This window comes from Chamaea fasciata, unplaced genomic scaffold, assembly GCF_029207755.1.
Source record: "Chamaea fasciata isolate MVZ Bird 193981 ecotype frontalis unplaced genomic scaffold, bChaFas1.0.hap1 SCAF_14, whole genome shotgun sequence".
Taxonomy (NCBI): domain Eukaryota; kingdom Metazoa; phylum Chordata; class Aves; order Passeriformes; family Sylviidae; genus Chamaea; species Chamaea fasciata.
In genome coordinates this window covers 17,257,332-17,279,685 of record NW_027094099.1, presented here as the reverse complement: position 1 = coordinate 17,279,685, position 22,354 = coordinate 17,257,332, and the positions used below count along the sequence as shown (strand labels likewise).

Below are 22,354 nucleotides of genomic sequence, written 5' to 3'. Positions count from 1 at the left end.
CACACAGCCTTTTGCAGTGGCCACACTAAACCAGCATACCTGTAGGGAAAGCTGTGCCATTTAGTGGTAAGATGTTTTCTGGGATCAGAGGAATCAAAAGTTTGCCCCAGATTGTCTAGGAAGTCTTTAATCTGCCATTAGTTCAACTGAGAGCAGGTGACTGTAGAGCCACAGGTTTTTTGCTTTCTAGTCTGGCAATTTAAAATACTAAGACCATCACTTCTTAATTTTTTTTCATTTTCCTGTTGCTTCCTTGAGCCCTGTTTGATGCAGAAAGAATAAGACTTTGCCCTCAGCAGCAGCTTCACAGGTGGGACATGGGCCAGACCTGCTGGGCAGGAGGAAAGACCTTGGAGCCTGTTTGTCCTGGCATTTGTCTGCTGAGCAGTTCTAGTGCTGCAGTGGGGGGTTTCCTGAAAATTCCAGCAGGGGAATGCTCCTTGGACTCTTAACTGGGTGATCTGGACATCTCCTTCAGAAAAGCTGGTTGCTATGGAGTAGAGTGGGCAGTAATGCTGTGTCCTGATCTCCAGCTGTAATCATATTCTCAGCCATGCCATAAATCATACCAAAGGTGATATAAAATGATCAGGGCAAGTGGAGTTCCAGTAAAAACAAAATCCCTGACACAGTGGCATGAAAACTGAGCTGCAGCCAGACTGAGCAATTGCTTCCTGGTGATGATATCAGATTCCCAGTGTGGCATCTGAAGGTTGAGGTCTGTTTTTTTGAGCTCTGCTCGCAGATGCTGCTGTTAAGCAGTGTGTGGCTGCTGTAGTTTCCTGCCTTGGGAAGGGTGGCCGTGCTCCTGGAGCTGTGTGAGGTCAGAGTGAGGTGAGGACTGCTGTACCCAAGGTCTCATCGTTTAGGTACAGCTGAAGGACCTCATGTGAGGATGCTCCAGCCCTCCTGTTCTTTGTGACAAGCTGGGGATTCAGCACAGGCAGGAGGCTCCCTGATCCTGGAGAGTGCTGCTGCCTTCCCCTGGGCAGCACCATCCTCTGGGGAGTGCAGCTGTGCCAGCACGGGGATCCTGGCCGCAGCTCAGGGCTGCACTGTCCTTCCCTCGTGCTGGGCACTCACAGGTGGTTCTGCAGCCTCTGGGACATCAGCCAGTACAGGAACTTTATTTCCAGCTTTGTAAGGCCACAGTTGAGTCACTGTCACATGCTGAAGTGCTGGACTGCAGCATCAGCCCCTTACAGCAGGTGTAGGCTTTTCATCTTTCTTGTACCTACATTTTGGAAACAGTTACGGTTTTAAGAGGCTCATGAGTCCATGTCAAAATAAGCATTATACTTAGAAATAAAAGGAAACTGTTGAAGAACAGAAAGGTGAAAATCACTGGGATGCATTTAGAGGCAGAGGTTTGATTCTAAATGACTTCTCTTCCGTTTTAAAATCCAGAGCCTTTGATCTTGAGTTCAAGATTACTCTTTGTCTTGTCTCTAAATAAAATGGCTTGTCCTTCTCAGTTGAAGTAAGAGTTGAGTTTGTGCCTCCCTCCTATTCAGGTTAGTTCATGTAACATTTTCACACCCCAGTTTTGTCTCCTTTGAACTTCCGTGTGGAGATGGATGATGCACATTACAAGGGCTCATGGAGTGAACACGATGGTTTTTCTCATTGTAGGGAGGAACAGACTAATTGAAACTTCATCTTAAGAGATGCACACTGGATGTTGGAAAAACCTAAATATTTTGTAGTAATGTCTCATGCAATCTACTCAGAGAAGAAAAGGGCTTCTTTTCTTCCAAGCTTCGTGTACATTTGCCTTTGTTAAACTTCCTGCATCTCCTGGTGGACAAAATCTTCCAGCTTGTTAAAATATTTCTGAATGGTGGCTCTTCATTCTGCTGTGTCCTGTTCACTTGTGACCATCCATGAACTTTGTGAGGGTGTAAATGTAGACGAGTTGATAAGAGCATCTGTCTGGACTTCTTCCTCTAAGGTCTCTGAAGCCCCACTGATTTCCAGGTGGGCGTAAGTGCCTTGCAGGACCTGGATGTCCTGGTGTGGGCTTGGATCCTGTCTGGAAGGGCAGTGAGAGCAAAGAGAACTCAGTAGCTTGGACTGCAGCCTCCAGGGAATGAGCAGTAACTCCAGGGACTCCTGGTAAAAGAGTAAATCTGGCCTGTCCTTGGGAAAGGAAAAGAGGAGCAAGGATGCAGACGAGGCTGCAGTCTGTCAGGTTTAGGCCAGTCTGGTTGTCCAGGGGTGATAAAGATGAGCACTTCCCTGGTGGTTCATCCTGTGCCATAGACACCTTGGGTTGGTGAATTGCCTTTCTGGAGGAGTTTGCCTTCCTGCACTCACTGCAGAGGGAGGTGGTGCCTGGTTCAGAGCAGATGCTGCAGCTTGGTGAGCTCCATCCCTGGCCAGCGAGGTGTTCTCTGTGTGTGCTGCCCTTCGGGTGACTCAGGAGCCTCTGCTGCTGTGGGAAGTGGGGCAGAGCAGGCGGGTGGGGATTAGAAGATGATACAATTTCCCCTGAGGAAACCTTCAGCTCCGCTGAACTCTCCTGTCTGGGAGAGGAGCTGTCTGGCATTCATCCATAGCTGGGCCACGAGCTGAAAAGTTAAACCTCTTAAAATTACTGTGCTGGGTTTCCTCGTGCTGGGATTTTCTTTCCTCTTCCACAGTGGACAAGAGGGGAGAACATGTTGGGGTTTCCTTGTTTGGCAGAGTTGGAGGCCAGGACAGACATTCCCGGGTATGGTCTGCTCTCAGAACTGAGTGTAAATCTGAAATGACTCTGGAACAAGACTTAATTTAAAGCTCTTCTTTTCAGTTTGCTTTCAGAATTGCAGTTTTAAATAATAACCAACCAAAGCTGAAACATGGGTAATAAGGGTGGGACTAAAACCCACATGAAGTTTATTAAACTGTATTTGTGGGTTGTTTTGTTCTTCACTTTAAACATTAACTTCCTTTTAACTTTGAGGAAATGGTTAAACAACGATTTACAGTGTAACAGTTGAGAAATTGAGAAGGGGATGGAATTTGTCAGATGTTTAAATCTGTTCTCTTTTCAGTGTGTTCGTATGTATGTAACTAATGAACACTTAGGAGCAAGAGAAAAATCTGTTAAAGATTCAGCATTTCACAAATCTCCTTCAAAGATGTTGTGAAAATAAAAAGGGCTGGAAAAACAGTGTAACTGTTGGAGAGTACTAACATGTGGGAAGGTCGAGAACCATGTTCAGGGAATGCTGAGAATTTGGATCCCTGCTCTGAGCAAGCCCTGGAGCTGCGGTAGCTCCACCAGCACTAGCAGGGCACAGGGACAGAGCAGTGAAGCCAAGGAGGCAGGATGGGGTCAGACAAAGGCTGTGTTACCACTGTCATTGCAGTGACACTGTGTGAGGACCTTCCTCCTTTCCCTGCTGTCATTTAGCCCAAGAAAAGCTCCACTGGAAGGCGATTTGTAGCAGAGGAGGGAACTACTGGTAGTGCAAGAGAAGAACAGAGAGTGGGCAGCTTGCTGGAGTGACCACTGTGTGTGTGAAACCCTGGATAAGAGCACATGGGAACGTTTTGGTGGTGAGCTGACTTGTACAATAAGGATATGAAATACCCTTAATGTGAAAGGTCTTGCCGCTGTTAAGCGCAGTGGTGAGTGGGGCTGTAGTGGGAAGTGTGGGTTGTTGTTTGGTTTAATCAGCTTGTCAGTTTCCCTGCCTTTGGAGGCTGAAATCATTCCAGCCTTTCCTGTTAGTGGAGCTGCAGGCTTCTGTCAGCTGCGTGGTCTGGCCATCCCAACTGTAAAATTAACGCAGATGATGGTGAACTCTTGCACTCCTCTGAATTTTTGGGTTCCTGCGTCTCAGATCCTCCAGGATGGTGGGGTTGGGCAGCAGCTGCTTTCCCCAAAATTCAGCTATCCCAGGATCTGACACAGCAGCAGGTCCTGGACTCCCACAGGGAGAGAAGGATGGGAGGGAGTATCCCAGCTTTTGATGTGCATCTCCCCAAGGAAAAGGGAATTGGCAGATCCAAAGCATTTCACTTAATTGGAATGATTTCCAGAGATGTGGGAAAAGTAGCTCCGATGGTTTCGTGGTCTTCTGTTTTACTTCCTTATCTTCAAAACCCAAAGCCTTCTGCAAAATAATGACCCGACTATTCAAGTCACAGGGTCCAAAAATCTTCTTCGGGCCAACAGGTTTGGCGACCTTTCAGGACCCAACTGGCAAGTCTGGGGGAATTTTTAACTCCCTAGGAATACTTCACCGGCCCAATCCTGCAAACCCTTCCAGCTTGAAACTCTATTTGCCTTGTCAGATTGAGCTTGAGATGTTTCCCAACATACTCCAGGGTGAAGACTCATGGCTCTTTCTCTCCATAGGTTTCACAATTCCACAGCAAATGTGAAACATAAGTCTTTTCCAATGGTTTAAATTATTTTCACTCTTGATGCCAGAAAATTGGGATAATGTAGGGTGGTGATGAAACTGACTTCTTCTTACATATTTTTGGCACCAGCTGAAATGGTTGGCAGTCTGTCAGGAGTTCTGGTGTGGCTTTTAGTACCATGGCACCAGATTTACAACCCTTCTTCTAAATAATTAAAACCTATATTAAAAAGGGGGGCTGGGGCTACCTCCCAGCTGGAGGATTGGAACAAGGAAGGGAAGTAGTGGAGAACATCATAAAGGAGGCTGGAAGAACAAGTCACCAGAGCTTTTGGTGTCTCTGAAGCAATTCTGACAAAGCCCAGCTTGTGGTTTAAGTGAACAGGCAGCCCTTTGGAAGCTCCAGGGCAGAGTGGGTCTTGTATACTGGTGAGCATTCCGTGGGGCCTGGGAATAATGTTGGGTTTTCTCTGTATATAGGAAATGCCAAAGCATTTTATCCTTGAGCAATTCCCCTGCCCCAAGAGCAAGGTCTCTTTTGGAAGGCCCCCAAAGAGGTGTCTCTTGTCCCCTCAGAGACAGGGGGCTGATTGTCTCTGCTGTGCTTTGCAGCCATGGCCAGTGGAGACACCAGATTGTAGTTTTATTTTTGTCCAAGCACTCTATAAATCAGTGACCCTTGCTGAGACACCCTGGTTTCCCCTGAATGCTGTTCAGTCCTTGTGGCTGTCAAAGGAGAAGAGCTCTCACTTCTGCTAGCAGAAATTCCTCTTGCTGGAAATACTGGGCCAAAGGGATTTCCTGGGTGTACGTGAGGACCGAATTTGGCAGGGAGGTGTGGAAATGTACAATATACAGCATGTATGTAATGTATATTATAAATCATATTAGTACAGTCAGCTGTTGAACATACAGCATTTGGATGTACGTGCAGAGCATTTCTTTGGAGAGTTGCCTGGCTGGCACAGAACGTGGGGAGGGGGGGACCAGAAAAAGTCTGGCCTCTCTTTTTATGTACAGGATGGGTGTTGGAGCTCTCTGGAAGCACCTTTACCTCTCAGGTGCACAATCCTGGCAGACCAGATGAGCCCTTCTGTTAACAGAAGTTAAATCAGACCTCAAGACATCTCTCAAGGGGGAGGCACATGGCAGAACTGTGTTTTGAGAGTTTTAATTGCAATATAAATGATCACTGGATTAGTACAATGAAAAGTAAGAACCCCTCGTTGTAAATACTCACTTTGTGCAAAGTGTTGCAACCTCGGTGTTGATTACTGAACCTGGAGGCTTTGTTAAGGTTTAAGGTGATAACTTTGCTTTCACTCTCTTCTTTTCATGCCAGAAAAGGAGTGGAAAAAGCATAAAAGAACCTTGAAAGCTCTGGGTTGTGAGCAGAGGAGAGCTCTCCTGGGGCAGAAGCTGGCCTCCAAAGGTATTCCTGCCAGCCCTGGTGTAAGGTCTGGACTTGATGCAAGGAAGGCAGGGATTTAGTGCTCTGACCTGGACCCTGTGGAGTAATTTAGGCAGGGTCTTTGCCTTCCTAGTGTCACTTATTCCAGGGATGGTGGAAAATCCTGAAACTGGGGCAGTGCAGCAGTCCGTTCCTGACTTCACCTCTGAAACCCAACCCGTGGCTCGCAGGGGGAGCAGAGCTGACTAGGTGGCCATTAATGTAGTCAGGAAGTCATTTGGTCCCGAAAATGCAAGTCACACTTGCCTCAGTTCACTGAGTGTTCCTTGTGAGGGTGGTACGCACGGGGGCCTCCTGTGTGCAGGCAGTGCCACCTCTGTGCTCTGAGATTGTAAATGTCATGCAATAGCAGGGCAATCCTGGCAGCTGGAGAGGTGATTTTGAAGGGATTTCTGTTAACAGGATTTATTTGTCCTCATGTGAGCTGAGCATCTTGTAAAACATTTGTGGGGCTGTGTCTTGAGGGAGAGGAGGAGAGGAAAGCAAAAGTGTTGACAGGAATCCCCACCTTTCCTTTGTGCATGTACAGTGCATTGTTTCTAAATAGTGCTCAGTGATATAAAAAATAAATAAGAGAAGCAGATGAAGTTCTTTAGTCCGTATTACACAGGCTGAACACAACGTGAATCACATCATTCCCTCACGCTGCAGATAACTGCAGTGAAATGACCTGGGTTTCACACCGGGCCGGATAGACAAGGCTTGGGTACCAAACTGATGGGGTTTTTTTGTTCTGTTTTACGGACAGGTTGGCTACATCCAGCTTGGATCAGAGCAGCTGCTGATCCAGCCCGTGAATGCATCTGAGACCTCGTTCAGTGGGAAGGAACATTTCATCAGGCGGAGGCGATCCACCAAACCCGCCCACCCCACCAAGGCACAGGGCCCCGAGGAGCACTGCAAGGTTGTAGCAGGTGAGCTTGGAGTGGCTCCAGGGAGCAGCCCTGGGAATTCTGTTTGTGTTTTGTAGTTCTGGTGCTTGGGCAGCGGGAGCTGGGGGAGGATGGCAAGTGTGAGTGAATCCTGTTGCTTCTTCAGGCAGGAGTCACATCACAGACATGAAGTTGTCAGGGTGTGTGCTGGTAACTCCGAACTTGTGAGATGATAAATTCTGCTCTAATCTTGCAGTGTGGCCACTGCTCGGGGGGGGGATTCACTGGGTTTTTAGCAAAGGTTCAGGTTTTTTTAACTGAAGTCAGTGTTGATGGGGGCTCTTCCATCTCGCCTTTCCACTGGAGTTGTGCTGAGCAGGCAGGGATAGAATGGTGATCCTCACATTTCAGAGTGTGGAGAACATCACTTCAGCTACTTTGATATAGTTTAATCTGAAGTATCATCTGTGGAGCCCATCTCCAGGGATCCAGGTCATAATAGGATAAAGGGATATCTGGAGATGGAAGAGATGCACAAACAATCTGCTTTCTTTTTCAGCTTCTCATGCCATCATTCTTACTTCTGTCTAGCAGAGCGCACAATCCACATCAGGGTCCACTGAGCAGACTTTGTATTATTATATGGCATTTCATTGCTTTTGTAAGGGCTTGTGTGCATTTGGAACTACCTGATGTAATTCAGCAAGGTGATTTTTGTTAACTAGGAGCTTGATTTTGCTTTTTCTGTTTGGTGTTTAACTCATCAAACTTAAGCTCTGTCTGGTGAAACAGCTGTTATATCATATATTATAATTTGCTGTCATTTTTCAGGAGAAAATGGTCAACTCTGTTCATTGATCATATCCTGTCTTCTCCTCCTCCCACTTTCAAAGCCACACAGTCAAATTACCAGCTGGTATAAACTAATTTTTGGCTTCTTTGGAGCAACTGAATTTTATCCTTTCTGGAATTCTCTCTGGGTGTCTTGCAGAGGGGGTACTTTTTATATTTTTTATGAACTTTGTGAAATCTCTTCATTACTCTGCCGTGTCCCTGTATTTTCTGTTTCTTTCATTCCTCTCCTGCCTTGTCCTGGATGGATTGCATAAATAGAGCAGTGGGTTGTGCTGCTGGGCTGCCAAAGGGGCAAAATGGGGAGCAGGGCTGGGAGGATTTCTTGGTGCAGGAGTGAGAATTACTGGTGTGGGGAGAGCTGAGTGCTCAGGGACAAGGGCTGATGTTGGACATGGAGGGATGTGACAGCAACAGCAGGCACAAAAAGCTTCCTTGTGGGAACAGCAGTGGAAGAAGCCTGAGGGAGCTCACTGGAGCAGGCAGCCAGGAACCTGAAGTTTGCCTGTAGGGCTTTGTATCTCAGTTTTTGTGTTTAACCAGACCTGTGCACCAGCAAAACAACCTGTGCTTGCTTCTAAGCTGTGTCCTCCCTGGCAGTGCTGCTGGTAAATCCTGCAGCCAGGACCTTTATTTTCTCCTGTGTGGAGCTGAGCTCTCAATAGTTGAGCAGGTTTATCATTCTCAGGGGTTCAGACTAAGCCAATCTTCCTTCTGATTCTCTGAGAATGAAATCTTGGATCTGGTTAAAGTTACACATCCCTTATGTCTCTTTTCAGAGAAAACATCAGAATTCAGCACTGCTCTGATTTCCCGGCCAAGTTCTGTAGGTGCTGCAGCCCTGTGGTCACAGAAAATGCATTTCAGAATTCTTACACTGTAAAATTAGACAGCCATTAGTTAAAATCTGAATTGAACCAGAATCAGTCCAGGAAATCAGCCTCACCCTTTGGCCACTGAACCTCAAGGCCTTTTTTCTAGGGGCAGGATGCTCCCTGTCCTTGGCAGAACTGGAATTCCTTCCCTGAGAAGAGGGACTAAAGGAAGGAAATTGGGGAGACACTGGGTAATAATGACATGGGATCACAAAGGGAAAGAGGAGCTGAGTGAGCATGAAGGTAATAAAAGAAGACACTGAAAGAAAGAGTATTTCCAGTGGCACCTCCTGCTTCCTGAAGGCTCCTGGAGACCCACAGCTACGGGTGGGAGCAGAATTCCCATCCCTTGGGTGCTGATTCCTTCTGCTCTGCTCAGAAGGGAGCCAAGCCCCTGCAGTGTTGCTTGGCAATAGCCCTGTCCTGAAATAATGCAATTGCTCGTGGGCTTTCCCACTGAAAGGCAGACCCCTGGATGTTTGTTGTTGTTGAGGGACACAAATGTTAAGTCATGGCTGTTAATAGGCTCAGCATGCTAACGACCTAATTGTCTCCTCTCTGCTTTGGGTTAACTTTTGTGCACAAGGGGTTTAGAAATGAAAAAAAAAATAAATTCATCCTGCCTGACACACAAAAGATGCATTTCTAATAAAACTGTGTGGAAGTGACCATCCAGGGGTGTGCTTCCAAAATTTCTCCTGGGAAAAAGGTCTCTTTACAGTGATACTCACCAACATGGACTGGTCAAATTTGTACTAGATGTTGTTTTCCACTGGCTTAACATTTGGCTCACCCAGGCTAAAACTTGGCAGGAAAGGTTGGAAGTTGTAAATACATGGGGATATTTCTATGCCAGACATCTTAGATACAAACCCAGTATTGTGGAATGACACAGACAGAAAAAGACAGGTCTGTGTAAATACAGCATAAAATAAGTATTTTTCAAGGGCACAGAACTGCCATGCTTGGGCATTTTCCAGTCCTTTACTGCTGTTCTTGTATTTTCTGAATACACAAGAACCACCTCTATATGTATTTTCTTCTTAAAATTCTGTAATTCAGAGGTAGCTGGCATGATCTGGGGTTATTTGAGAATCAAAATACAAAACATCAGCTGAATTTTTAATGCTAATTATTGATCATGCCATAAAAATTTAAACAGGGCTAAATTGCTCAGTGGCAAATTTCCTGTGATATATGAACTTAATTACTTGTAAAACAAAGGTACTTGGTGATGTAATGTGTGAATACTTGGAGGAGGAGCAGGAAAGCACTTTAAGAAAGCAAAATGAAGTTAATTAGGAATTGCTGCTGAGGGGACAGAGAGCACAGCCTTCCAAGGGCATTGCTTTTGGTTCACAAGAACATTTCTTGTGTTCCACCCAGAAATGTGGTGCTCTCCCTGCAGACCCCAGCCTTGGGAGAGGGAAAGTGGCTTGGGGCCAGGTAATGCCATCAGGCTGGTTTGATAAGGGCTGGTTAAAATCTCTAAAACAATTCTTTTAGTCTGAGTGGTGTTACATGTCCTGCAGCACTCAAAATTATTTTTAGGTCTGCAGGAGAACTTTGTGGGAGCCAAATTTCTCCTGGAATAATCTGTATAAGAGGATTAATCTGGCTGTAGTCAAGAATGGGAAAGTACTTAAGGTTTTGCATGACTGGATCCTTGAGATTTGAACCTAGAAGTGTCTACTAATGGGTTAAAAAAAAAATCCCAGGGCTGATGTTTTAATTCCTTTGTTTAAATTCCAAAGTGCTCCAGCAGCAAAGGAGGGATCCCATCACCATGGGCCAGGTGCTATTGTTAGTCATATGATATGTGAATATGTTTTATTTTTATCACCTGTCATGCAGCAAGAGAGAGAGTTCAAGTCACAATGCACATTTCTGCTCAGGCATGAACATGAGCCCCTGTGAGGCAAACAGAAAACCTATTAAAAGGTTTCCAGGTGCACATGCAATGAGGGGGAAGGAAGGGAAGGTTGGGTTTCACTTGCTCTGGAGCAGGGAGTCGTGAGGAACATGGGAAATAGCCTCACACCGGTGATGTGAAACATTCCTCATCTCTGGGCACTGGGCAGCATCTGCACAAACCTCCTCATTTGAAAGATGGGCTCTGACAATTTTCTTGTCAAAGGTCCTGGAGAAGTGTGTTTGCTGTGGAGAGAGTGGAGTCAAAGGGGGTTTTGTTTGCAGATTTTAATACGTACAAGTAAGAATTTCCCTGCAGAAGAGCCAGGCAGGAGAGAAAGATCTCTTTTAAGGCATCATACATGAATTTTGCCGTGCCCAACCCCTGAGACAGACCTTGTTTCGTTGCCCTGTCTCTGTGACCTTGTGACATACAATAAAGCTGTTTCCATGTCACAATATCCACCACAGCCTCGGCTGCAGTAAATGGATTTTTTTTTTTTACTATCGTGGAACAAAAGTAGTTAAATATTTACTGAGATTTGGACACATATTTTGCATGTTTTCTTTGCCATCAGAGTCTGTGGATGGGAAAATTTTTCTTGATTTTGAGAAAATATCAATGTTCAAGACGGAATCAAACCATGTTGTGAAAGTGTAGGAATCTCCTCCAACCATGCCATAAACCTTTCTGTTTCTTTGGGAAAAGTAAGTTCTGTTACAACTTCTCCAAAGGTCTCCAGTGATGTATTAAAGTCTCCTTGCATAGAAAGGATTTGATGAAAATATGGTCCAGGAGCATGAGAGAGAGCAGCTTGTCTTTGGAGGGAAGGTTGTTATTTCATGTTTATGATATAGACCTCATAAATTACTCTTAAATGTGGGTTTGCTTTAAACCCTTTTGTCAGTTTAAATGAACCAGTTTTCCTTTAATGCAAGTGTGCTGCACATACAGCGAAATAACAGGAAGATCGATGTTTTAATTCACAAAATAACAACGTGTTGCTTCTCTGCATAGTTACTTTGCAACCTGTTTTAACAATTTATCAAAGCTGGTAATAATTTAAGTAAGTGCTGGTTTGCAGGTATCAAATGTAGGGAACGCTTTCCCTGAACAGGTATAAATCTCAAACACATGTTACTGCTACGTTGCATTTCCCCATCTTTAATCATTGTCTCTTAGCTGTGTTTTCTCTGCAGGTTTGACTTGGCCTGAAAGAGCAGTTGTTGTGGCCAAAAACATGTGCACTAAAAATAGAGAGATGTAATGCAACCTGTATTAGTCCATATTAGGAAGCAGCTGTTGGGGAATTAAAGCAGGATTTCAACAATGGGCTCCACGGAAGATGTAATGTGATTAAGTGTTTGCAAGCACAGAAGGATTCCCTGTATCAGGAACTCAGCACTTTGCCCATGGGAGTGTGTCTCACTTCTGTGGGTAAATCCCTTGGTTTTTCCAGGTCCCTTCTCTTCCAGAGGGGGAGTCTGGGTTTTCCCTGCAAGCCTGTGATTGTTTCCTCATGGCTGATAAACAGCAGCCTCCTGGAGCAGTCTGATGTTCAGAAGTGTCCTTTTCCATCACATGTGGCAAGTGAGGCTTTACTGCAGGTCTGTTCCGGATGATTCCCTCAGTGTGGATCATGAGGAGTATGAGGGTCTCCAGGTTCTTCTCCCTCTGGTGTCAAGGTGAAAAAGAGATACAAAAAGGAAGAGTAAATGCACATAGTGGATGGATTTCTTCCCCTTCCAGAGCAGCTGTTCTGCTCCTTTCCTTGGTTCCTGATAAAGCTGAGTGCTGGTTTCCATTGGAACCCAGTGAAATCCAGCCTGGCAGGTGGTGATGGGCTCAATTGTCAGTGTCCACTGTCCTTGTCTCGGGATGTTCATGGATATTCCATGGTCATTCTGGCTAAAAAAGCAGAGAGATGGTTCCTGGACTAAGGTAGATTGCTCATCTCTGAGGTGTCTTTGCTTCTTCCATGTTATCACTGTCCACAGCTCAAGCCATGGTCACTGTGCCTGCCCCCGTGCCATTGAATTGTTTTCTTTATCTGTCATGAGTCCTTGGTTGTGCCACCAGGAAGGCGTCCTTTGCATGGGAGGTGGGTGTACATAATCCAGGAGGTGGGAATCTTTGAATCCTGGTGACAAATTGAACCACTGAGCCGAGATCACAGTGCTTATCCTGCCCTCTCACAGACCTGCCATTAAAACAAAGTCCTCATGAGTTGTGTTGATGACTTTGTTTTGTAGAAGAATAAGGTTTTAACTGATGTGTCCGAGCCACAGACTAACTTGGATAACGATTCTTGCAGTGAAATCTTCGTGGTGTTTTGAGATGCTGCTCAGAGTTCATGACTTCCGTCTCAAGTTCTTGTTTGCTGCTGTGCCAGAGAAATAGTCATGAACTTGTGATTTGGTATGGAAGTGGCTGTTTGGGAGAAAAAAAATAAACAAAAAAACCCCCAAAGCAAAACAAAACCATTTTTGGAAAGTGAATTAGCAAATAATGGATCATTCTGCTCTGCAATAATTTTCCTAGCAGTTGATGACTGATTTTGTCTGCCATTCCTGTCAGAGAGAAATTGGAGATGCAGTTTTGTAGAACAGGACATTGAAAATGAGAGGACAGCTCTCAGTCTGTAATCGGCTGTTCTTTCAGTGAGCAACCATTTGTAATTCCTGAACTTCAGGTAACCCTCTGGCATCAGCAGGCTGTGCTAAATCTGAAATTCCAAGGTTTTGGTGGAGATACAACAGGCCAGGGCACAGAGATAATTCTTGTGCTGCATCCTGGCAGAGGCAAAGGGGCTCCATGTCTCCGTGTCTGGGATTAATCAGCTTTTGAGAGGTGCTTCTGTCCTGCTGCTGGTACCAGGGACATTTTGTGGCATCCCGTCCCTCTGATAATTCAGCAGTGACAGAGGAATTTAGGCCGAGTAGTAAGAATACACCTCAAGGACTTCCTTTCTTTAATTTCCAGGCTTGGTTTGTTTGCAGGATCTCCCTTTTCTTTCTGGTCTGCTTTGGAGAGGTGATGATTTTTTACTTTTAGGTGAAGCTAATAAAACCTGCCTAATGTAAGTACCAGTCAGAGGTTCTTTGGAAACTCCTGGGGCTTAGGGAGAATTAATTTTAGCTGTTTGCCCCACTTGGATACCCTCCCTTCCTTTTTATGCTGCTGAAACAACAGGACGTGGTAAAACGGAGCTTGCCTCTATCAAGGGTATGTGGAGGTGTTTAAGGGGTCGTGGAAGGAGGGAAGGGAGCAAAGGGCTCCTGAGGAAGAGCTGGAGAGGGTTTTTAAGGCAGCAGTAGGAAAGAGCTTCTAAGGAGGAATCTGGCCTTGCAGAAAGGATTCTGCAGTTTAACTTTTATTTGTGGCTTTTGTTGAACGGCATCCAGAAACTGTCAGTGGGTTTAACAAGAACGAGGTAGCTAAAATTACAAAGGGAAAGATTAGGCAGGAAAAAATAGTGGAGGGCTGTAGGAGAAGAGGTTGCTTTTAGATGAGTCTGGGAAATACAGTTGGAAGGGGGGTAGGAGGAACAGGAAAGGACTCTGCACTTACAGCAAGAATCTGCCAAAAGCCAGACAGTGCGAGACAGTGCTTTTGGTGTGTAATAGGAAAAGGTCATTTGGGGCGGTTGCTCTGGAATTGCACATCTGTTGAGTTGCCATAAAAAGCACTGAACGTCAGGAGCTTTCTGCAGAGGCCTCAGAAGAGCCTTGTTGTGCTTCTGATCACAGTGGGGACTCTGGTTCTTGCCGTTCTGAGGGAGACTTCAAAGACTGCAGGACGTGGTGTGATCATGTGGCTTTGAAGGTGATGAGCCAGGGAGGGGTAAAGGAAAGTCCCCTAAGGAACTAAGGAGCTTGTGCAGTGTCACAGCCACTTTTTGCTGAGGATTTGGGAGTGTTTCACCCTTCTCCCTTCACCTCGCAGTCCTGAATTCTGGGCATTTTTTGGCCCAGTAGACTGTATAACACACTGTCAGAGTGACTGGCCAAAGAGTAATGTCCCCTGTGCCCAGTCACCTGCAGCATGTACATGCTGCCTTGTAGATTGACTGTTTCAGCTCATATTTCATACAAAATTCCCTGACCTCTTAAGCAGGGAACACCTGACTCCTAAAATCATGTGCTGTGTGCTCACTGCAATGTAAACTCCTCTGACAGCTCCTGCCCGTGGTTTATGGCCTCTTATGCCTTCACACTAACACTTAACATCTGCACCACAAAATTTGTAACATCAGTTTGCTCAAATAAAGAATCCACCAAGCATTTAATCCTTGTTTTAATGGCTGATGTTTATTTTAGTTTGGGGTTTCTTGTACTCATGGAGGGATTCTCTGCCCATGGTCCATAAATCTTGCAGGGCAGGAATGAGACTTCTCTGTGCTGGCTTGTTTCTGAAGTGAGGCTTTAGAGATGGGGTCTTTTTATTTTTTGGATACTCCATAAAACTGACTCAGGTATGAGCTGCAAATGCACTCGATGAGGAGTTTTCCTGTTGGTTTTAGATCTTTCTCTTCATCAAACATCTGTGATACCAGGACATGCGCGTCTCCTTTCTCTTTGTTATGGTTCATCCATGCAAATGCCTTGTTTTGTCCATGTGCTTAATTACTCTGGAGAGTTTTTTTCATTTGTGCAGGAGGATGCAAAGAGAGACCACTGTGAAAGTGGACAGAAAGGATAAAATAATTTACCCTATGGAGGAGCTACAAACTTCAAAAACCTCTCCTTTTCTAAGTAGCTGGTGTTGCTGTGCCTGTTCTGGAGGGTTTAGCAGTGACCTCCTGAGCTCCTTGTAGGTTCCCTCGAGTCCTGTTGCCTGTTTTAAGTGCAGGTAAATTTACACTTGGACAGTGTGAAGGTGAGGATAAGAGCAAGAGCCCAGATTCTCCCTGTCAGGTCACTCTGGCTGTGTTTCCAGGCAGCCTGCGGGGTGCTGCTTTTCCACACACACCCTCTAATCCCAGCCCCTTGGTGGTGGAAAGCAGCCAGTGCACAGGAGGAAAGGGGGCCAGAGGCTGTGTGTGAACCAAGACTGCCCAGCCCTTTGCCAGGAGTCCCTTTAGGCTGCTGCTCTCCAAAAGTCACACCTTGCAGAGTTTTGTTCAGCTGCAGAGAGATCCCAATCCCTTCATCTGCCTCTGGAGGAGGGACCACACTGGCAGATGACCATGGCATGACCTCTTCTCCCTGGAGTGTAAGCTCCAGTCCAGCAGAGTGGGTTCCTACTCTGATACAAAAAGTCTTCTTTTCCACCAAAAAAGTGAAAACCCAGAGAACTCAAATTTTTTTCTTCCACGTAAACTTTTTTACACAGTTCATTCAATGCCAGGCTGAGACTTAATTGAATCTAGTCTTAGCCCCCCATAAGAACAACTTCTCTTACAGGTAAGAGATTTACACCATCTGGAAACATTTATTAGGGGATTGCCAAAATAAGGATTTGCTGGGGAAACGCTGTTGTTTTCAGAAGGTTCGGACTGATAGCAGTAAGACCCAAAATGCCAATGTTTTTACTGAAATAATTCGCCTTCTTTTCTTTTTTTCTTTGATTTCTCCTTGGTATTTAAATGATAATGTTGAGGACCTGTAGCTAAAGATGTGCTGCTGTGCAGAGGGAGGGATGGGAAATGAATGGAATGAAAGGAGTAAAACAACACACAAACCTGTGAGCTGTTCCCCAGGAGTTTGAAGTCATCTCCGTCTCATAGTTGGCAAATCAAAGGTGCATTCAGCTCTCCTTCTTTCTTTTATAGGCAATCTTTTTAATTTTATTTATTTTATTTTTATTATAGAGATCCTCTGCTGTGGGGAAGCTTTGCCATGACTGTGCACTTTTCTGTAGCTGTCCTGCAGCCCATGTGAAAACAGACCTTGAAACTTGGTTATTTTCATCTTTGCTGCTAGCATGTAGCTTTCATTATTTATGATCACCTCACATTTTCTTTTTTTTTTTTTTCTTGTCCATAGACTTCTGTCTGTCTCTTTCAACCCAGGGGGATATTTCCAAACTCTCTTTAAAAAAATCAAATCAAATTTCATGGTTGTTTTCTCAGTTTAAAATATGTACCAAGTGTTGACAGGTGATGCCTTGGGCAGAAAAGCACGTGCAGAGTTGTACTGAATGACTGCAAGGAAACCAGGAATGAGGAGATGGGATGGATGTGTGGAAATGTGCGTATTGACAAGGCAGAAAATGCATGAATGGGTGAAGGCAGGGAGTCCATTTCAGGTGGGCTTTGGGGGAGCTTGCAGCTGATGGAGTTTGTCACCCTGACCGCAGGAGGATCAGTCAGGGAAAACCGATGATCTGGGAAAGAAGAGAAATTCAGGCTGAATTATGTCAGGGAGCTGGTAAACAGGCTGTGGAAAATCAGGATCAGTGAAAACCAGCTCAGCTCAGGCTGCTGCTTTGCTCAGAGAGGGTCTCAGGTTAAATCTAGAAAATATTAAAAAGTGATTCTCTGCTCTGGGGAATGAGCAGCACGTGTTGTGTGACATAAGAGGGATTTGTCTGCTCATCCATGAGAGTCTGTCCCATGTCAGTTTTGTACGGAATGCTGTGTTTGGGCTGTTTCAGGACTTGTGTGTTCTGTTCCCTTTTCCACAGGAAAAAATCAGTAGTAATAGCAGTGTCAGTGCTGTATCCATAGTATGTCACAGGCGGAACAGTAGGCAGAGATAATTTCAGCGAATCTTAGAAGTTTGTTTCTTATTGCAAGAACAAATTTGTTTTAATTACTTCATTTGCTTCTTTATTTTTACAATTGAAAGCATGAACATGATTTTGTGGCTGCAGTGAAGTGAGCAGGTTTGAATTCATATCTGAACTTAATTTCTCCTTCGGTCATGCCTCAGCTGCTTTGCACATCTGCCTGGGAAACACAGTTCACCTTTCAGCTTAGAAGAAGACAAATTATTAATATATCAGTTGGGAGGAAGGGAGGTTTAACTTATCCTTAACATTTTGAATGAGTTAATTTTTTCCTTTTCTTGAACTTACGTTTTTTCCCCATCCTCTTTGCTCTTTTCACATCGCCTGCTGCTCTCTGCACACAGAGGCGCAGATCTACCTGCACTGGAACCTCTTGGTGGCTTCTTTACCCAGCCAAGAACACTTCAATTTAAAGGTTGTTAACAGCCTGAATATGCACGAGAATGTTCGTTGAAAAGGGTGGGAGTGCTTTATTATGATCTCCCAGCATTCAAAGGTATTTTGACTTTCCAGAAAAGAAGAGACAGAAGAAAGTGAAGCCCACGAGTGACTGGCGGGAGAGGAGGAACGCGATTCGCCTCACCAGCGAGTACACGGTGGAGACACTGGTGGTGGCAGATGCTGACATGGTGCAGTACCATGGAGCAGAGGCTGCCCAAAGGTTCATCCTCACGGTTATGAACATGGTAAGTAGGCCCTCTGCTCTCAAAAGAGGAAACAGGAGTAAGCAGGACATACCCAGGGTAAGGTAAAGCCGACTTGACAGCAGAAATCGAGAACTGGGTTCACCTTCAGGTGTAAGAAAAAGTTTTGCTTTTCTTGTGTTACGTTCCTCTTCTCCTTTTGTGTTATTCCTGGTATTTGCCACAATAAAACCTCATTTTTAAAAACTGAAAATGCAAGTTTTCACTTAAGAAATAGTGGTTCAGGAGTGGTGTTTTCTAGCAGGTATTTGGTGGTGCTGTGGTTTGCCTTGGAGGAGGGTAATCCGCAGTGTACAGATGGTCTTGTCTGACATGTTTCTTGGGTTCCTGAAGATTCCTGTGGCACACCTGTTTCACAAGAGGTATGGGTCATTGTTACAGGCAGTTAAAGCCAGCAGTCATACTGATTTCCAGCAGAAGACCTGGCTTTAAGTCCAGAATAATTTCTATCTCTGATTTTTACACAATGAAAATGGCTGCTTCCCTTGATGTAGAAAATGTGGCAAACTTATCACCAAACTGCTGGCTGATCCCACTGTTCACCCCAGGACCTCTAGGGCTGCATGAACTGGTGCTGATCATACCTATAAGTAGTTGATGGAGTTGGGCTTGAAAATCCTTCTTGAAATCCTGAGGATATCTTTTGGGAGTGAGGGGAACCTCTGGAAATTGCAGGCTCATGGGAAGCGTGCGTGTTAATTTGTGAGCTGTCCCTGTAGTGAGGCCTTCTGTCTCAGCTGATAAGGGAACACAAAGCATCCCACGGGGAAAGCTCACTCAGCTGTTGGCAGTGCCAGTAAGGAGGTAATGCCTAAATTGGATGTAGACATGGAAAACTCCGCTCAGAGGCTGCAGGGATCCTTGCAGAGGCATTTGCTCAAGAAAGTCTTGGAGGAAGCTCATATTCCTTTGCCCATGCTATTGTAATATCCAGGAACAGCTCATTCTCCTCACTGTGCCTCTGTTGGTGTTTATGAGCAGCAAATTGGCTTGGGAAAAAATAACAGTCCTGAACAGTAATTGCCGGGTCATGCATCCCATGCAGAGATGGATGCTCAGCATAAAGCAGCTATGGAACAACAGCTTTTTAAGAGGTCTTGTGTTCCTTCATCCAGCACTGGTGTGAGGGAGCCCTCCTGGAGGCTGATTGAGTAGGGAGTTTGATTAGTCTTTTCCATTAATGAGCTGCTTTTCTGTGTCCCTTCCTCTTCACTTTTATTTTGCCTCCCAGTGTGCTCTGACAGTTGTCACTTGATGGGGCTCCACTGTGGCTCTGCAGTTCCTTTTGATGATCCTCACGCCAATAGATCAGTGATTTCACTGGTGCCATTGGGGATCTCTGTGTTGTGCAGCTTTTTCAGCCTGTGAAGATTTTTGGGGATGAACACACTGATGGACCAAGTCTTAAACAAAAGATGGCTGTGGATCTTTCAATCCTGTTGTCTGTCCAGGCTGAGGTACTGCAGACATCTCAGCAACATCAGCTTGCCAGGTGTGAATAAATCTGTGTGGGGAGGCCCTCATAGATGGGCTGGGTTCTCCAAACCCCTTTATTAAACAAATACTGAAGGTTATTTTCCAATGGATTAGGCTGATGGGCTTTTAAGCCTGGTTCTGATGCCGTAGTGTGAGCTCACCCCTTTATTAGACACCGGAGAGAGCACATGGAAGAGGACTCTTGGATGAGGAACACATTCGTGTGACATCTCCTCAGGTGCAAGTCCAGCTGAAATGCTTCCCACTGTTAAGTCATTGCTCCTGGGGGCTCCCTCGTGTGAGTTTTTTCTGATCTCTGATAGGATTTGAATTCATATTTCGGGTTTTCAGCCTTCAGAGGGGCAATGGGAGAGTCTCTCCCTTGGCCACCTACATTCCCACGCTCGTAGGAACATTCTTCAGGCCTCTGAAGGAAACTGAGAGTGACTGGCAAGACCAAAAGACAGCGAGGAATGATAGCAGGCAAACACATAGATGGCATCATTGCATAAATCCTTTATTCTGTGCTGATAAAACCAGGTGGAATTCAGGGGAATCAAAGGGGATTTCAGTGTTACATTTGCGCAGTGGAAGCTGACCTTCGTCCCAGGAAAAGAAGCTGAAGGATAATTCAGAAAAAGGTATTTCAGGGAGATAATAATGTGGTTTGGGGAGGGCTTAGCCAAGCTCTTGACTGCTTGGGATCTTTGTTTCTTGCCTCCCTGTCAGCCTTGGGTGGCTGTTAGCTGGGGGACAGGATTTGCCCCGTGATGTTAGGCAGTGCTTATTCAGCTATACTGCAGGATGGCAGGCTGCCTCTAAAAGAAACCAGAATGTTAATTTTGGCTTGGATGCTTGCATTTAAGCAAATAGAACATTACTGGTCAGGGGTATATTAACTTAACTCCTCTCTGTAAGCCATTACGTTTACTGTCAAACCACAAAACAAGCATTAAGAGGTCTTATTAATGCATTTTATATTTATAGACATTTTAAATAAAGTGATCTGCCTTAAAGTAGTTAATATCTATTTATGTTACAAGAATTTCTGAAAGGGGGAAAAAAGTCAGCATTACAAAATACAGGTTTATTGCTCCCTTGGTAAATGAGAATCTTAGAGAAAAAAAATACAAAACCACCCCCCTCTTCTAGAATAACAGCTAAAGAGCACAGCAAACCCATTTTGGAACCCAGAAATAACAGGTAGCACTTCACGTAGCAAATGCTGTGTTTTTAATGTTATTCTGTAGTTCCACCCCCCTGTACAGAGAATAGATTCACATTAAAAGTACTTGGATTTTGTGAATGTCACTGTAGAGGTGCAGGCTCTTCCATTTACTAAAATAATACTTGAAATTATAAGACAGATTTTCCAAGATCGTGGAAGCATTTCCCTCTAAGGTGCTCTGTAATGGATGAGTAGGCTCATACAGGCACGGCTCCAGGGATTTGAGTTGGCTTTTTTAAGTCACCACTGCTAAAAAGAAATCTTTTCTTGTTTTCTGGCAAGGTTCAGCGCGATTTTCCAAACAGATGATAAGGTTGTTGTCAAATGCCACCATGCACAGCTGCAACCTTAGCAAGGGAGTGACTGTGGGCATGAGGAATGGAAGAACATGGACAGGGAGAAATACCAGCAGAGCTGTGGAAATGCAAAACCACCTGCTTAAACAGAGGTGCTGAGTGTAGCTGAATATAGGTTTAACTTTTCTAAGTTAAACTCCCTTATTATCGAGCTTTGTTGCAGTGTTTGCATTCCAATTCTTGTCTCACCTTTGGCTTGAGAGCATCTTCTGTTCATGTCCTCCTTCTGTAGTCACCAGTGTTTAGAGCTCCCTCTGAATTCCAAACCCAAGTGCCTTTGTGGTAGATCAAGCTTAAAACCATGCTTATTCTGCTCACCCATTCTGTTAGTCTGCATCTGGCAACTAATTTCTCGGTGCATTTCTTCCGTGTGGAGCTGTTAGGATGGATGCTCTGTTCTTGCAGGAGTTTTATGCTTTTGTTTGCCTTTCATCTGAGAGAAGTGACCAGTAAAGGGAAAAGGAGATTCTAGGAACTGCACTGATCTCTGCTATGTCTGGTTTTCATGGTTTAGGTTTGCAGTTTTCTGGAGAGAAGTGATTCAAATGGTTCTGGAGATAAGTGGCTCAAATGGTGATAAATGAGGATGAGACCCTTTGGAAGGTCCTGTCCATGGCTGTTGTGTTGCTGAGGATGAGGAGTGACTGTTTTCAGCCAGGCCCTGAACAGTGAGCTGTGGATGTTGGCTCCTTGCAGAGTGCAGAGCTGACTTTGCAAACCAAGTCCCACCCAGACTGACCCTCTGAGCATTTAGAGACAGAGACGTCTGAATTTCTGAATTTCCAAGACCACAACACAGTCATTTAACAGCTGCTTTCTATGGGTTTGAAAACCGAAAAAAAATGAGTTGGGTTTTTTTGGTGTTTTTTTTTCTCTTTTCTTTTTTTGGTCCCCTAAGTGTATTTTTTTGGGGGGTTTTCCTGTAAATTACAACTGTGGCTTGGTTTGGAGCTTGCCTTTTTCTCTGAGAGTGCAGCATGGAGGGAGAGTCTCTGCAGTGTGTGTCAGTTCTCCTGCAGCTGTTGCTAAGCCATGCGATTACTGTGGAAGCTCTTTGCAGCAGCAAGCAGGAACTTGAAGTTAGTGATCTTTTGGATGTCATTAAGAGGGAAAATTCTTATGTTATTCTTTAGGAATGATACTGTTTTACTCTCTGAAGTCTGATTTTATGCTCCACAGATTGTTTTTCATTTTGGATTTCCCCTGTGAGGTTTTTTTTTTTAATGCTAAAAAAGCAGATAAAATCATTTTTATCATGCTTGCATTGATGGATTTATATGTCTGTGCTCTTGGGGGCTGGCACATGAAGGCTCCAGAGCTGCCACTGATAATCAGCTCCCTTACCCTGGTCTGGAATTTTCATGATGGGAGCAGGGACATAAGGGAACATAAGGGAAAAGGATCTGAGTGTTTCATCACTGTCTACAGATTTCTCTTTTCACTCCAGCAGCCCCAGGAGAAGGAGTTATGTCAACTGTATCTTATAAAGAGCTATGAATATGTTCTTTTTCATAATGTTTA

General features: G+C 44.8%; 1 protein-coding gene across 1 annotated transcript in view; it reads left to right on the top strand.

Moving 5' to 3' along the window:
• The window catches only part of ADAMTS17 (ADAM metallopeptidase with thrombospondin type 1 motif 17), a 151,343-nt gene that overhangs the window by 3,251 nt on the left and 125,738 nt on the right, over nt 1-22,354 (top strand). The window contains exons 3-4 of the mRNA XM_066196414.1: nt 6,575-6,740; nt 17,583-17,755. Coding sequence (XP_066052511.1) covers nt 6,575-6,740; nt 17,583-17,755 — 339 coding nt within the window. The remainder of the gene's footprint in view (nt 1-6,574; nt 6,741-17,582; nt 17,756-22,354) is intronic.